At 36.4% G+C, this 17,611-nt stretch overlaps 2 protein-coding genes across 2 annotated transcripts; both read left to right on the top strand.

Moving 5' to 3' along the window:
- The first annotated feature begins 784 nt into the window (after window positions 1–784).
- LOC137747862 (uncharacterized) lies at window positions 785–4,830 on the top strand. The gene is made up of 9 exons (XM_068488002.1): window positions 785–961; window positions 1,280–1,470; window positions 2,130–2,405; window positions 2,518–2,576; window positions 2,993–3,029; window positions 3,120–3,191; window positions 3,306–3,456; window positions 3,563–3,730; window positions 4,302–4,830. The coding sequence occupies exons 1-9, from the start codon at window positions 785–787 to the stop codon at window positions 4,665–4,667; spliced, it is 1,497 nt and encodes a 498-aa protein (XP_068344103.1). The 3' UTR covers window positions 4,668–4,830.
- A 2,063-nt stretch (window positions 4,831–6,893) lies between these two features.
- On the top strand, window positions 6,894–11,866 carry LOC137748132 (uncharacterized). The gene is made up of 3 exons (XM_068488219.1): window positions 6,894–7,210; window positions 7,818–8,399; window positions 10,604–11,866. Exons 1-3 carry the CDS (start codon window positions 7,193–7,195, stop codon window positions 11,453–11,455), a joined length of 1,452 nt encoding a protein of 483 aa, XP_068344320.1. The 5' UTR covers window positions 6,894–7,192; the 3' UTR covers window positions 11,456–11,866.
- The last annotated feature ends 5,745 nt before the right edge of the window (window positions 11,867–17,611 follow it).

Below are 17,611 nucleotides of genomic sequence, written 5' to 3'. Positions count from 1 at the left end.
GATTGGGTTTTTTAGAAAGGATGAGGATATGAAAAGGGTAGTATTGTACTTTTGTAGTAGTTAGTTTCTCTACATAAACAAACCTTGTAAGGCATTTTTCATTGTATTCTTCTCTCTCTAAAGAAACTTAATCAACAGTATTCTCTCTAGTCTCTCTCTCTAAATCTGCTTCAGCAATACTTTCATTCTTCTCTGTTAATAATTGCAATATTCAAAAAATAAGATGTAAAGTTGTTATATATCCCACAGTTGAAGAGGTAAAATATAAATTACCATAAAAGTAAACTCACCAACTACTTGTGCCACATCCCATTCACAAACAACCTGGCACTCACTTCCACCCCGCCTAGTCCTACGACCCTAGAAATTTGCATGGGAAAACACGTACACACATAACGCTGATGACATGCATATGGAAAAAGCAACTCCCTCCCTTTGCGTAAAGAGAGGCTTAGGCAGAAAGCTGGACAGGAAATTTGAAGAATAAGCACTATAAAAATGGTCAAATTTATGAACTTTAGAGGAGCTTAAATATCGCCCCCTGATTCGTTACCCCCTCCTCTTCCTAATACATTTGTTCCTTTTCCGCAAAAACCAGAGCCACAAGCTATTCTTACCTTACTCTCTAAGTCACACCTGCATAATCTAACCCTTCAACCTTCTAAAAGCCAGCAAAAAGATTAAATTCCATGAGAGGCCTGCAAAAGGGTATTGTGTTTCTTTAATCAATTTGATCATCTTGCACCAAATCTTATTAGAGTACCTGCAGGTTATTTATTTTGTCATGGCTATCTCGAACGGGGTTCTTGTACCCTTCGTCGTCTTCTTGGTTTCAACGTTTGTGTTTTCCCCGGCTAGGGTGGTGTTTGGGGAGCAGAGTGGCTTGAACAGACCCGATCCCTTGCGCCACTTAAAATCCTACAATGGAGGCTACGACGTCACAAATAAACATTACTGGGCTGTAAGTTCCAATCCCTCATTTACTACATGTATTAAAAATTGCAATCCAATGGGTATTATATAGATAAGAGAAAGATCACAATCTAGCATGTATATGATTTGTAGATTAACAATATGGTAACACAATTATATGTAAAAAATTTAAGAAGATTACAGTTAATTCCTTATATACGCATATGATCTTAATTTGACCATTCATGTACAATTTGGTGACTTTGAAAACGAAAAATAAAACTAATCAAGGTTAAAGAAAAACCTAAGAGAGAAAATTTGTAATGAAATGGAATTTCTTATTTTGTGTTTCTCTCATATTTTCCAGTCTACGGCATTTACAGGAGTCCATGGGTACGTGATTGCAGGAGTTTGGTTGCTGTGTGGCCTGGTATTTACGATTTGCATAGCCTTCTTGAAGAAGCCGAGCATTAGGAGCACTTGCCCCATTAAACACTTCTTGGACCGTAACTTCATCTTAATGTTCATACTCCTCCTCCTCTTTACAATTCTAGCCATGTAAGTGCATCTCAATCGATGTGAATTTCATTTCATGCATGAATTCTAGTATGGTAGTAATTAAGTCCTTAGGGTTCCAATAGAAAAAGATAAAGAAAACGAACTTCCTTAGGTTCGATGGCTTCTAACTAACAACTGCCCAATGGGCTAGGATTAGAACAAGTCAATATTTGGAAAGCTAGGATTAGGACAAGTCGATAATTCGACAGCTTCTAACTAACAACTGCCTAATGGGCTAATTGGTTCAGTATATTTTGCGGGAATCGGCTTTCTTGTAATTATTTATATACTTAGTATTTGTTAATTATTTTATTCAAGACTCCAAGTCTGAATCTCTCACTTAGTAGTTTAAATTAATTCGAATAAGAAAATATGTTAGGTGTTAGCGTAGCTAGGGGTTCGATATTTGATGAGGAGGGCTTTGCCTAACCTGAAAATAATAATTAAGCTATATATTGGGCTGGATATAGGCCTAGCTCAGGCATAACTTACCAAAATTATTGGGAAGATAAAAATCACTATACCGAATTGGTGATTCTAGAATTGACTTCAAACTTTTTTTTAGCGAAACTAGTACGTACGATAGGTGATCATTTTCCTCTACTTATTCATTGATGACTTCTAAGTTCTAACATCTATTTGGTTTTTTCAAATTGAAGAGTGGCATCAAGCTTGGTGCTGGTAGAAAATGAAAGATCAATGAAGAGAACAGAAAAAGTGAAGGGAGCCCTAATGGGGGTGGCTCAAAATGCTCGACGAACCATCCGAAAAGTAACAACCGCAATGGGAAATATGCAGTACCTTTTGCTGCCTTATGATCCAGCCTTGGCAAGCAGTTTGAATGTCACATCCCGTCAGCTTGGAAAAGACTCGCAAGATATTCAACGTTTTGTTGATAAAAATGGGCATACAACTGAGCGGATTATTCAAACCCCGTAAGCAATATTTTCTGTTAGTACTTAAATATGTTAGTAATTTTATTTTTCGTTACAAAATATGTTAGTAATTTTGTTGCTAGGATAATTGATTTCCTTCTGTGTATTGTAGGTATGTTGCTCATATTGTGGTTGTAGCAGTCAACTTGGTCTTATTGATCGCTGCAACTGGTAAATTTTCTTTGTTGTGAAGTGATGCTGGGATTAGTCATGTGACCAAGTTACTTCTAATTTACAGATATCAAACGTTTAAACAAGAACATATAACACATTTGTTTGCCAAATAAAGAATAAGAACAACATATTATGATAGAATCAACTTAATCAGTGATTTAGACTCAGTTTGGCAGCTGACTCACAATTTTTATGATTCGGACAAATAAGAATGTGGAATTATTGGAGAGGATTTTTGAAAAACACTGAAATAGTAGTGATCAAATAATTCTAAAGTATCATTCATATGTTATTTTACTTTTATAAAAGATTTTTGTGTGCGGTGCTTAACATATCTTATAGCCAATATATAAACAAACATGTACCTAAAATGTAACTTACTTAGACTAATGAACTGCTGCTTTGGTCATCAGTTCTGCTGTTGCTGCATTGGTACCCAGGACTTGTAATGTAAGATTTCTTTTCAGCCTTGGTCTTGCTTTTCTGCTTTCTTTATTAAACTAAACTATATATGTGACACTTTAACTTCTTTCATTTCAGTGTAATCTTTTTGTGTTGGATATTAACAACTCTAATTTGGGTCTTAACTGGCTTTGATTTCTTTCTTCAAAAGTGAGTAAAATTTAATTTTCCCTTTCCATTACAAATGGTACTATTAAGAAGAAATTTGTTTCGTATTAATGCGTTTAGGGTTTCTACAATTTTAATCTGTTGCTAAATGTGCAGTTTTGCAAAAGATACATGTTCAGCTTTTGAGGGTTTTGAACACAACAGCCACAACAGTAGTCTAAGCTCCATTCTTCCATGCTTAGATGCTACACGCTCAGAGAAGTTGATGGGTCAAATTGGCTACACCATACACACTTTCATAAATAAGGTATTATATGTCAATACATTTAGATATTTATAATCAACATATTAATAAGGGATTAATAAGATTATGTTCTAATGAAATCTGAGTATATGATCTCTTGATGATGCAGTTGAATTCTAAAGTGACAGAAATTGCTAAGACGCTTGGAGTAAACGAAGAAAATGATGATTCAGTTGGATTTCTACGTATATGCAATCCTTTCTCCGGACCACCTAACTACACCTACGTACCACAAAGTTGCTCAAACAGTGGCATTCCAGTTGGAAAGTTACCAGAAGTAAGTAAAATATAGGGTCAGTTTCTGAAAAATTTAGGACTAATTTAGTAAACTTTTCCTTTAAATGTTTGTTACAAATAAAGAAGCAATAGTGGGAAGAAAAGTGAGAATTAAGGAGGAGAATGCATGAAACAAACCTTGAAAATGAAAGCAGCGTTTTAGTCTTTTGTTTCAATTTTATGCATCAAATAAAATAAAATACTACAAACTAAAAACCAAAAAAAAGAAAAAGTTACTAAACGGCCTTAGAAAACTAATTGAGCTATGTTAATTAAGGCTAAAGATCACGGTTAAAATTGAGTTTACACATGAGTGGAAAACAAGAGTACAATAAGATTTAGAATCACATCTCGACTCATAGATCGACTTCATCTTGGTCATTTAAAGTTCAACATTCAAAATTTTGTAAAACTCAGATTGACAAATGGCGATTCACGCTACCTAATAAAGCCAAAAGTAAGTAATAAATTATGAATTGATAGTATAAAAACGTTTCTTAAATTGTTGAATGCTATAGTTTTTAGCGAGTGCAAAAGCTTATTATCTTGATTGAAAATTCATTTTCATGCAGGCCATTTCAGGAATCACTTGTTACCAAAACGACATGGAAAATTGCAAAAGAAGTGGAAAACTTGTTTCCCAGGACAACTACAACATGGCCTGGGCTTTCAGCCACTCTATTCAACATTTTCTAGATATATATCCAACTCTGCAGAGCTTATCAGATTGCACCTTCGTTAAGGATGGAATTTCCGACGTCGTTTCGCATCAATGCAAGCCATTTAAGAATTCACTGAAAATGCTATGGGTCTCCATGCTATCCCTAGCCATTTCCATGGTGTTTTTAGTACTACTTTTGGTCATCAAAGTTTTTCAAGATAGGGGAAGATGTTTCACTAAATTTGCCATCATCCCTTGCTTGCCAGTGACTCCATAGCTAGGAAAGTTAAAATTCCAATTGGGGAAGAACAAAAAATAACCAAGAAACAAAGAAGTAGGAAAGTCAATTATATATACATTCTTTCTCCTTTTTTCTTTTATGTAAATTCCAATTGGAAAGTAAAAAAATGTACTTCATTGTTGTCGTAAGACATTTGGTTAATCCATGGAAATGAAAATGTATATACAAAAAGTTCTTAGCTGTATCTTTTTCTCTCTTTGAGAATTGAAATTTATGCACAAAACTAAGCGCAAATTCATACAACCGACCCCACTTAGTGAAAAAGGCTTTGTTGTTGTTGTTTGAGAATCGAAATTTATCAATTGAAGTGTACACCATAAAGAAGGGATCTACACACCCATACCTCCCCAAACACCATTTGCTAATTTTTGTCTTTTGATATTTTTCAATTAATTTAATCCGATTACCAAAAATAGAGAGATATGTGAATAGCACCATCCTTTTTTTTTTGTCATCAAAGCTTTGCAAATGCAAATAATTAGTTACTCCCCAAGTCAAAAAGGAAAATTTGTGGTGGCTACCTAAACCAGACGTTTGGAATAAGTAGAATTTGGGACAAACGGATTAATATCTTGTAAGTATGAGAATATTAACAATAATGGGATTACTGTTGCGATGTGTGGTCGAGTTTGAGGGACTATAGAAACTAAAATTTAAGTTGGAACAAATAAAATGAATACAATAAATTTGATCATGTAACATGGTAGATAAGGAGGGATTTTTCAATGTTGCTAGAATACGAAGAGAAATATCATGTGTCATTATACAATTGGATTTTTATTTTTATTTTTTCAAGTGTTCTTCCAATTCTACAGACATATAATGTTATGCCCCGTGTTCCCTAATAAAATTAGTAGGACGTTTTATATCTAAAGTGCTACACTATATTAATTACCACTAAATTGAAAAGCCTTTACATAAGATTGATGTATTATTACTACTTAGTATTACAATTTAGTAATATTCCTCTTCGCTTGTAAGTGAGAGGTTTTTAATTCAATTCTCGCCAACAGCAAATTAGAACTACATTATTGCTAAGTTGTTGTGAGACTAAGTTCACATCTTCTCTTTAATATAAATAATATCGTTTATTAAAAAAAAAATATTGATGTATTATTTTATATATTATTTTTTCGTTTTCTTATTGACGTTCTAGGAATTATTGTTCTGTATTTTATTTAATTTTTCTCTCAATTTTATAGCTTATACATCCTTGGGATTGGGATTGGGAAAGTTAAGAGTTAATAATTGCAGAATCTCTTGGCAAAATTTTAGTTTTAATATTTTTTATGTTAGTTAGTTAATTAAAATAAGATAGGAAAGAGATAGACACATCAAAGGACAACAATATTATTGTTTTGTTAAGCAACAAACACAATCATTGGTCCATAGTTTGACGGACACCAAACAGAAAGAAAAAAACTACAGGTCCATGATCATGTCGTCCTAAATACACCTCCAAATTTAATGGAATACACCTCATTAATTGGAAAATTTCTTCAAATACCACGTAAATATTAAGATTTTTTTTCCTAGATTATTTACTTTTCTTTCCAATTTGACCAAAAAAAAAAAAATCGTTTAGGGAAAACTTCTTAACAGTTTGAGTGATTTCAAATTAACCTCAATCGTAACAGTTCGATCTCTTCAAAGTTAAAGTGTAAATTTATTTGGCTAAAATGCGTCAATTTGGATAATTAAAACTTCAGAAATGACATGAGAAATAAAACACAATTTAATTTATCTACGTTATCACTTGATGCTAACGAACTTCATAGATGTTCACTTTTCAAAATGCTGGGTAATAACCACGAGCTGGTTACCCAATGATAAATGATAGATTATGAAACTTCTTTCAAATTAAAAATTGGAAGTCTTGGGTTTGAAATTTGCTACTGGTGAGGAAAAACCAGACTTGTAGCCAGGGGAGCTGTAATGCTTCTGTGAGTCTTTCCGGCCTAAAAAAGAATGGATAATCGTGGTTTGTCACAATTTAAGGCTAATTTAAGGCTAATTCAAGGTTGTGAGTCTTTAAGGCTAATTTAAAATCACTTTTAAGTAGATATGTGGACACATTATTTATTTATTTAATAATTCCACAACCTTGAATAGTATTGAAGTTCCACGCGTAAACTGGGACTCACGAACCCTGTCGTGTTTACAGTGAAAATTTAAAGGCAAGAATTTTGTTTTTGGTTAATAATATAAGTGGTTGCTCATCAAGTAAGTAAATTGAAGTAGTAAAAATATTTAATTCAGAATCCAGGAAGAAAATATGTTTTCCTTTGAAAATCTTGCGGATATATCTTTCTCAAACAGCACAGACCTCATTTGGTCCCAAGTCAACATCATCAACCTTCAGATCCAATTTCATCAGAAAACAAGGGCCCAGATTTTGTTTTTCTCAGCTCTCTCTGGATTTTTCTTGGTTTCCCACTTTGTTCAAGTAGTAATCGAGCAACAATATCATTAGCAAAACGCAGGAATTTCAGCACAAACTCATGCTCAGATGTTTTCAGGTGAGTTCTTTCTTTGATTTTTGTCACTTTATCTGCTTGTGGGTGGTGAAAGTTTTGATTTTTATTGCAGTGTTAGCAGACCCATGTCTGGATTCTTTAACTGTGGTGGTTAATGTGGTTTTTAGGTGAATTTTTCAAGTGGGTTTTGGACTCTGATATGCATGTTTTGAGTTGTGTTGGTTGATTCAATCTGTTTTCCGAAATGGGTCTAAGTCATTGGTTTCTGTTGTCAATTCCTGGTTGTTTCATTTGCAACTAGCTCTGTTCGTGTTTAATAAATTTTATTGCAGTAAATTTAACAGTGCACTGCTGTGCTTTCTGAATAACAAACTAGTTAATGATTGTGGGCGAGTAACATTGAATTGTGAACATTCGGCCGTTGACGGCGGATTCTTCTAGAGTTGATGACTGTTAGCACTTTGAAAACAAGTGTAATTCTAAATCATTTGAGACTGTTTTAGTCCCAATTTGTGCTGAAGTTTGTTTTCATAAATGTTCAAGCGGATTTACTATTTCCGTGCATTATAGGTTAGCGTGGTTGTGAGCCTGTGATTGTATTTGTTTGGGTTTTATTTGATATCCATAGGTTTCATTTTGTTAATTGCAGCATTATCTTGGAGAGAATAAAAAGGATGAGAAAATGACGATCAGGAACAAATACAGGAAACCAACCACTTTCCGTTGCAATGCAGGGAGCAGATGTTCAACGTCTGCTGTGGTGTGGAGCTTGGTGGGATGTCTTCTTATGTTTCATCTGTACACTCTTGTTCGGCAAAAGGATAGGTTAGGAGGAGCAATTCAATTTCGAGCGAGTCATCACCCACTGTTCCAGGAACTTGAACAGGTGGAAGAGGAAAACATCCAACTTCCTCCGCCGCGAAAGCGATCCCCACGTGCTGAAAAAAGGAAACCTAGGCGACCAACTACTCTGATTGATGAATTTCTTGATGAGAATTCTCAAATTAGACACGTATTCTTTCCCCAGAAGCTTGATATTGATCCAATGAAGGACACAGGAAATGATAGCTATTACTATTACCCTGGGAGGATTTGGTTGGATACTGATGGATATCCTATTCAAGCCCATGGAGGTGGTATTCTATTCGATGAAAAATCAAGGACATACTATTGGTACGGGGAGTATAAAGATGGCCCCACATACCATGCTCACAAAAAAGGAGCAGCTCGGGTAATTGACTTACCTTCCTCTGAATAGTCATAAGATCAACTATGGTTTTGCTTTAAAATATCAGTCCTTGTGGCTTTTAGGGATGAAATTGCTATTTTGCACACGCTAACTGTTTGCTTTCTTTAGAAGCATCAGGGTTATGTAGTTGATGCTATATATAGATCATAATTGCATATGTGATATCTCTGTGAATAACTTAACCTTGAAAACCAGTATATTTCTATGCTGACCTAAATGAACCTAATTTAGAGTGTTGCCTTCATATTTGTTGATATCAACTCTAGATTATGGAATTATAGCTGCTATTCAGGTTACTACTACTATAGTATTTTGTATGTGACTTTATTCCCCTACCTTGTACATACCTTTCCTACTTTAGTAGACTTTATAATAATTAAATAGGTATGGTGGGATGGTAGAAAGTTAAAACAAAAATACCATTTATAATTGCACAATAACAAAGAACCAAAGTTCCGGAGACAATAGTCTATGGTGATTCCATAGTTGTTGGTTCTTGAACTGAAAATTGCATTTAGGGTTGTCAGCATAATTGGCATCTTGTTATAGCCATGACTGTTTCTATTACAAAGATAATGACATGGAGTAAGAAAGAAATTTACCTGAAAATTGCGTTTAGGGTTGTTAACATAATTGGCATCTTGTTATAGTCATGACCCTATTTCTATTACTAAGATAATGACTTGGAGTAAGAAAGAAATTTACCCTAGTTGATTATTGAATGAGTTACTTCTATTTACAAAAGTACAGTGACACCATGACAGTTGATCTTAAAGAAAAAACAGAATATTACGACGTAGTTGCACAGCAGCAATTAGAAAACATATCTCACAAAGGAATTAAAAAATAGACCTAAGATGATGCAAGAGCCGCTTCAATTCGCAATGGGCCCTTAGGGCCATCCCTGATAGCCACCGAACTCTTAGCTGCATCTGATAATGTGCTCTCACTTCAACAGTTCCTTGTAACATGTTCCTATGCATTAGAGCCTTTCATGTGAATACTATAAAATCAGCCACTTGGCTAATCCTAATGAGAAAGCGTTTTGAGTATCACTAAAGTTCAGTTTCAAGGTTTATGATTCAAAAATGTATTGATATATTAAAGATGTAGCAAGCAACTTCATGTAGGCATATGGATTAACCAACTGTAAATCATTTATGTAAAAATCAATAGGCCTGCCGAAACCTTTTGCTGGACTGAGAATATTTTGTAACGCCATTTTATAATTTATGTACCTGGGTTTTAATTGTAGACTCTTATGGCTGAGATAAGAAAGATTGTGCTCTACGATTGAACTGTATCTATATTATTCTCAGTTCTTGAACCTTTTATGTAATCAATCAAAGCAAAAAGGAGGGTTTCAGTAGCCAGTTGGTGAAGATTTTGATTTGTAGTACCAAAGAAGGAATGAAGAATCCCCAAGATAATGTTAACTTGTGGAATAAAGGCTCATTTGAATGGGCCTTTTCTGTACGTGAGAATTTGAGGACAACCCATGATTATCCTCATGGATAATTTGCCTTTCTTTTTTCATGTTGGAATCTGCAGAAGAGATGCAATCTTCTCCTTCATAGGTGAGAACAACCATGTCAGTTAAAGTGCAATGACAACTATATTACCAAAAAGTGGGATCTGAACTCCATCGCCTTCAAGTTGGAAATTATGGAACTTTCGGGTATTAATTAATTTTGCGTCCACTAAAAATGATAGGGTGGTGCTACTCACACACCCTTTTTTACTCCCACACACCCTTGTTAATTTTTGTCCATTGATATTCTTCAATTCATTTGATCCGACGGCCGCAAATTGAAAGTGGGTGCGGGTGTGTGGATTGCACCACCCAAAATGATATCTTGTATTTGTTTAAAACTAGAAGAGTTTTAGTTGTTCGATATGGACTTTGGGGGTTGAAAATAGTTGTGTTGAAAGTTTGTGTTTGAAATAGACGGTTCACTTATTTTAGTGAGGGGTATGGTGTTTTTTTCCGAGCAAGTGTTACTAGCTTTCCAATAAGCCATGTGTTGCTATTCCAGACTTCATTACGTAGCATTATAATTGGATGCATACTTTTTCCACCATTGCTGCACGGCAATTGAGTCATTTTAATTCATCTGTTTTTTTTTCTTTATTTATTTATTTATTTTTAATTCAAGCACTGAATTTCTATCTTATCTATTATTTAGGTTGACATCATAGGAGTGGGTTGCTATTCTTCCAATGACTTATGGAAATGGAAAAATGAAGGTGTTGTATTGGCAGCAGAAAAAGCAAATGAAACACATGATCTCCACGAATCCAATGTGCTTGAGAGGCCGAAAGTGATTTACAATGAGCATACAGGGAAGTACGTTATGTGGATGCACATTGATGATGCTAACTATACTAAAGCTTCTGTTGGCGTTGCCATTAGTGATTACCCAACCGGTCCCTTTGATTATCTCTACAGCCAACAACCCCATGGATTTGATAGTAGGGACATGACAATCTTCAAAGATGATGATGGTATTGCTTATCTAATATACTCCTCCGAGGACAATAGTGAACTTCATATTGGACCACTGACTGAAGATTACCTTGACGTGACAAATACCGTGAGAAGAATTCTTGTGGGACAACATCGGGAAGCCCCAGCTCTCTTCAAGCATGAAGGAACTTATTACATGATTACTTCAGGCTGCACCGGATGGGCTCCTAATGAGGCACTGGTGCATGCAGCAGAATCAATCAAGGGGCCATGGGAGACCATGGGAAACCCCTGTGCTGGAGGGAACAAAGTGTCTCGACTTGCTACATTTTTTGCACAGAGCACATTTGTGCTTCCTGTGCCTGGATTTCCTGGTTCATTTATCTTCATGGCAGATAGATGGAACCCGGCGGACTTGAGAGACTCAAGATATGTATGGTTGCCTTTGATAGTAGGGGGGCCAGCTGACCTGCCCCTCAATTACAATTTTGGGTTCCCGCTATGGTCAAGAGTGTCAATATATTGGCATAGAAAATGGAAACTTCCTCAGGGGTGGAGTGGGTCGAAATGAAATAAGGTCTCTCTTACGTCATCTGTATGTCTTATGTATGAAGGCCTTGGATATTCTTTCACTGGCTTGCCATGGTGGTTGTGTTACTGTAAATGAAGAGCATATAGTCCACTTGCCCGCAGAAGAAACGAATACGAGTTTGTAGAATGTTTCCGTCTCAAGCATCGCCAGTGAACCCCTCTTTTGTTTAGATTGTGTTAATATTAGCTTTGAGGAAGAATGCTTGCTTGCGGAAACAGATTGCTAATCACATAAAAGTTTTCGAATAACACTTGGTTTCGTCGTTAGTTCAAGTTCTATTGCGAGTGTGACTGAAGATTTTCCTTTGATCCCTTCTTTCCAGGTTCTTTGAAAGTGTAACATGTCCGAAAATATGAAACAAAATGAAAGATTGATTGGCAATCGTAGTAAGTTTGTTGTGTCAACTAAAATTCAAGAATACGTAGATTTGGGCTAGGAAGAAAGGAATGCCAAATTTAGATACAACAAATACCAGGTCCCAAGAATACCGTGTTTCCACAAGTCAGGATTGTGGTAGAAGGAAAAAAGGGATGTGCGAAAATTATTTCCCAAAAATTTTGTTACCCTGCTAGTTGGTATTGTGCTAAAAGTTGAAAGGTAGCCTCAAATTCAAATCTGCTCGTGAGTTGAAAGCTTTCTTGTACAAGTACTATGGGATGATTAGTTGTGTTAGACGTGTCGTTGTGATCCCATTATGAAAAATGTATGGTACGCCAAGCGTTGGAGAATTGCAGGACTTGTATGGTATTGGTACACTGCTACAGTGGTGTTCTGTGCTAATGAAATAAAGACGTGTAAGTTTATAAACACATGTAAGTTTTTATGTGGTGTTCCGTGTCAATGAAATAAAGACTTGTGCAAGGAACACCACATGGTGGTGTACCTAACGTACAAGCTTCCTGAAACACGAGTTTGAATCAAGCAGTTACCAAAGAAAATAAGTTGTTGTCGATTAGTAAGGCACTAACTTTTTGGATACAACGATATATTTACAACTAAGATGCGGGATAATAAGTAGATATCAAACTCGTTATTTACGAGTGAGGAGAAATACTAAATTTCTAGTCAAATGTTCTACCAAATTTGCCCCCACCCTCTCTATAACTCAACTGAAGGATTCAGACCTTCACGAAGTGGTGGCCTGATATCCATAGAAAATTAGTTTTGATTGGTTATTGCAGTCCAATATGAACAAACATTTGAGAGAAACGTAACCAATTAATCCAAGAAATCTGTAATGCATATAAAACAAGGTAAGGGCAAGGGCAAGGGCAAGAAGTACTACGAATGTTATCAGAAACTACTCCTGAAATGTTAACCTACAGAAAATGTAGTGAGAGAAAGAAGATAGTCGAGAGATTCTAGAGAGAGAGAAGTAGAAAACAGAAACTTTCAGTATATTGATTTTCTTCTTAGCTAAGTAATCTTATACAACAGTATTTATACACTTCTCACAAATCCTAACAAACTTTCTAATATGAATACAAGTGGCAGTATCTCAGCCACACAATATATGTCTATCATCCTTCCTCAATCTCATGTTTGGATGATCCTAACATGAGATTGTTACAATGAATATGAAACAATGGGGAGCTAAGGCCTTTGGTTAAGATATCAACAAACTACACCAAAAGCTTGTTGTTGGCAACTCGCTCACGAACAAAATGTACATCAATTTCAATATGTTTGGTCCGTTGATGTTGGACTGGATTGAAAGACAGTGCTATAGCAGAAAGGTTGTCACAAAACAACACGGGAGTTGCAGATATCGGAAAATGCAGAAATGTAAGGATTTGTTGGATCCAATCAAGTTCTGCTATAGTAGAAGATAAGGCATGATACTCTGCTTCAGTGGAAGATCTAGATACGGTCTGCTGCTTCTTAGAGAACCATGAGATAGGGTTATTTCCTAAGAACACAACAGACCCTGTTGTAGATTGCTTATCATTGGGATCTCCAGCCCAATCAACATCACTAAAAGCATGTATTGCCAAATCCCTTTTAGAGTAGGTAATGGCAAGAGTCATAGTGCCTTTCAAATACCGCAAAATCCTTTTGACTGCAGTGAAATGAGAAACCATGGGATTCTGCATAAACTGACAAACTTGATGCACAGAGAAAGCTATGTCAGGCCTGGTAAACATGAGATATTGTAGGGCACCTACCACACTCCTATATAAGGTAGGATTAGAATAAGGTTCACCATTATCCTTGAGTAATCTGTTATAAGGCAAACATGGTGTTTCACAAGCTTTGGAGTCAAGCATTTCTGTTTTAACAAGTAAATCCTGCACATATTTCTGTTATGACAGAAATAAACCATTGCCAGTCTTGGAAATCTGAATTCCCAGAAAGTAGTGAAGAAGACCTAAGTCCTTGATAAAATTCAGAGGTTAAGTCACTGATGACTTGCTGCATCTCAGTGGTTGCACTGCCTGTGATGATAATGTCATCAACATATAACAACAAGATCACAATATTGGTACCAGTAGTTTTCACAAATAATGAGGAATTAGAATATGTGTTATAGAATCCCAACTTAGGCAAAAAAGAAGTAAACTAATCATTCCATGCCCTCGAGGCTTGTTTTAATCCACAAAGGGATTTATGCAATTGACATACCAAAGTTGGATTCTGGGGATCCTCAAATCCAGGTGGCTGAGCCATATACACCTCCTCTTGCAAGATTATGTGGAGAAATGCATTCTTGACATCGAGTTGCCTGAGTGACCAATTAAAGTGAGCAGCAAGTGCTAAAACAATCCTCACTATGGTGGGTTTAACAACTGGACTAAAGGTCTCACTGTAATCTAGACCAGGTTCTTGACTAAATCCCTTGGCAACCAATCGAGCTTTATGTCGTGCAATTGAACCATCTGAATGTCTCTTGAGTTTGAAAATCCATTTACACCTTACTAAATTCTTGTTAGCTGGTAAAGGAACTAAACTCCATGTTCCTTGAGTATGCAAAGCATTGATCTCCTCTTTCATTGCTTGAAACCACACAGAACTCTTGATAGCAGATTTGTAAGTTTTGGGTTCACACATGGACAAGTCAAGATCCATAGAAGGAGCAAGTGTAGACAAAATAACCTTTTTCTTGCTGATACCACTCTTACTCTTAGTCTGTATAGGATGTATAATTAATGGTGGTATGGAGTGAACCACTTGTAGTGTATCAGGACAATGATCAAGTGCCACATGGATGTGATTAGTGGGTGAAACTGCACCAGTAATGGACTGAGTAGAGCTCTGTGTATCAGGCAAAAGGGATGTGGGTGGAATGAACGTATTAGATGGGGGAATGGTGACTACATTCTGTGAGGAGACCACAGGCATAGATGGCATAGCAGTAATGGGAACTTAATTGATAGAGTGGGTTGTGCTTTGTGTCAATAATCTGTATAAGGAAACTCATGTTCACTAAACACCACATGTCTAGACACAAAGAATTTATGTTGAGAAATTGCATAACAGATGAACCCCTTGAAGTTTAATGCATACCCCAAAAATACACACTTTGTAGTCTTAGCTTGGAGTTTGGTAGCAGTATATGGTCGTAAGAAAGGATAACAAGCACAACCAAACGTTCTCAAGTGATGAATCACTGAAACAACACCCTATAAAGCTTTAAAAGGAGACTTGTTATGTAGGAGGGGAGTAGGCATTCTATTAATGAGATAAATGGTGGTTTGACATGCAAATGACCAAAACTGGGAAGGTAGTTTAGCTGTTTGCAACAAAGTAATTGTGGTTTCAATAACATGTCGGTGTTTTCGCTCAGCCATGCCATTTTGTTCTGGTGTATAAGGACAAGACTTATGATGGGAAATGCCCTTTTGGAGAAGAAAGGATTGAAGAGACTTGCTAATGTACTCACCACCACCATTACTTTGCAATATTTTAATGTGTGCAGAAAATTGAGTGAGAACATAAGCATGAAAACCAATAAAGGTGGCACAAAGATCTGATTTATTAATCAAAGGGAATATCCAGGAATACCTGGTACATTCATCAATGAAGGTAACATAGTACCTATATCCATCCACAGATTTACTAGGTGCAGGACCCCAAAGATCACTATGCACTACTTCATAAGGAGTTACAGATTTATTGACACTCAATGCAAAAGGAAGTTTGCAGAATTTACCCTCTAGACAACTTTGGCACATAACAGGATTGGATTCTTTGGTAAATGCAACTTTTGACTTATGCAACATGAGAGACACAACAGAATTAGATGGATGGCCTAATCTATTGTGCCAGGTAGTAGAGGTAACAAGCTGACCAAGTAGAGCTTTATTTGGAATAATGCTTTGAGAAGTTGCAGGATACACATTGGCTAGAGATGAGATTGGGTAAGTCCACTACGGCATAACCCTTTATAGAGCACCCTCCCTGTGACCTTGTCCTGGATCCAAAAACAGAAGGCATAAAAAATAAGCCAACAATTATTATCCAAACAGATTTGATGTACTGATAGGAGATTCTGTGTTAATTTGGGGACATATAACACATAATTCAGTTTTATAGTATGTATAGATGGTTTTAGAACAGTACTACCAATGTGGGATACAGGCAAACCTTCACCATTGGCAGTTTGAATGACTTCATTAGTGGGATAAGGAGAGGCGAGAGACAGGTTGGAGAGATCAGCAGTCATATGATTTTTGCGCCAGAATCAGTTATCCACACTTGAGAATTAGATGAAGAAGCAACTGGAGGAGATGGGTGTATCACCATAGTATGGAAAGCCTGCATTGGTGCTTGAGACTGAAGTTGTTGTTGAGCATGAAACTGTGACGAGGATCCTTGATGTGGATAAGAAGACATCTGAGAATATTGATTCATGTGTTGTGGATAAGAAGCCATCTGAGAGTGAAATGAACTATTTTCAGCACCAATATAGTTAGGACCCCTGTCATTGTAGAAGCAGAACCATGTACTGTGATTCAACCTGCCACAAATTTGACATCTTAACTTCGCAAGAGAATTTGATGGACAGAATGGCGCAGAATGGCCATCACTGTTGCAAAGCTGACATGATAGTAATGAGGGAGTAGAATGACTGGATTGCTGCTGATGAGGAAATGAACCAAGAACACCCAGGCTTGGAGTTTGAAGAACATGTGTTTGAGTGGGAAAATATGGCCTGGATGAATAATTCCTGTTATTTTGATGAAACCTGCCTTTGCCCTTGTTTTTGTAAGAATTAAATTGCTTGAATCCACCAGATATAAAATTAGATTGATTAGGGGCCCACTGAGGTGAATTACTTGCAACCATAACAGTCATAAATGGCACATTAATAGTAGATTCCAGAATAGCTTCTTCAGCAAGTAATTGTGTCCTAAACTCTTTCAGAGATATAACATTCTCACTCCCCCGGATTACGGTTGTAAAAGTATTATACTCTGGTGACAAGCCATTTAGTGCAAGAATGACAATATCTTCATCAACAAAATACACCCGAGCAGCAGATAGATAATCTTTGGCCTCTTTGATTTTCTGTAAGTATTGTGCAACAGAATCAGATCCCTTTTTAGTAGTTTGCAGATTGGACTTCATCTGGAATATGCTAGTCTTGGAGACAATGGAGAACTGTTCTTGCAATCGAATCCAGAGATCCCTAGAGCTTGTACTACCAATGGCACAAGACATAGCCATAGGACTCAAAGAAGTAGTAAGTAAATGCATCAGAGCTTTATCATGCATCATCCAAACCAAATATTCATCATTATCAGAAGAAAACGTGGAGTTGGAAGAATTAACACTAGAGTCTCCAGATTGTCGAGGAGGACAGAGGTGAGTGCCGTCGACAAAACCTAGAATTTCATTACTCTCAAGCAGTAATTTCATTTGAAAGTGCCAATTGAGATAGTTCGAATCATCCAACTTAACATTCACAGATGTAGAAATTGATGAAACTAGGGCAGTTATTGGAGATTGAAGAAGTTGAAGTTGAGAAGCAGTTACCATTGTTGCTGAATGACACTTCGTACAACAACCAAATCTCTGCAGAAATTCTCTGAGACAATGCACCAAACACCTGGAGTGCACGAATTGAAGAAGGCGAAGACGCAACCAGATCGTAGTTGCAGAACACCAGGGAGCAAGAAAACCCGAGAAATCAGA

This window comes from Pyrus communis, chromosome 10, assembly GCF_963583255.1.
Source record: "Pyrus communis chromosome 10, drPyrComm1.1, whole genome shotgun sequence".
Lineage (NCBI taxonomy): Eukaryota > Viridiplantae > Streptophyta > Magnoliopsida > Rosales > Rosaceae > Pyrus > Pyrus communis.
This window is presented reverse-complemented; position numbering and strand designations above follow the sequence as displayed.

Bases quoted from the DNA above. Each gene is read 5' to 3' on its own strand.
- LOC137747862 (XM_068488002.1), top strand. From the start codon at position 785: ATGGCTATCTCGAACGGGGTTCTTGTACCCTTCGTCGTCTTCTTGGTT. The intron at 3,030-3,119 runs GTAAGATTTCTT...CTTTCATTTCAG, and splicing joins TGGTACCCAGGACTTGTAAT to TGTAATCTTTTTGTGTTGGA. The intron at 3,192-3,305 runs GTGAGTAAAATT...CTAAATGTGCAG, and splicing joins TTTGATTTCTTTCTTCAAAA to TTTTGCAAAAGATACATGTT.
- LOC137748132 (XM_068488219.1), top strand. The intron at 8,400-10,603 runs GTAATTGACTTA...TCTATTATTTAG, and splicing joins ACAAAAAAGGAGCAGCTCGG to GTTGACATCATAGGAGTGGG.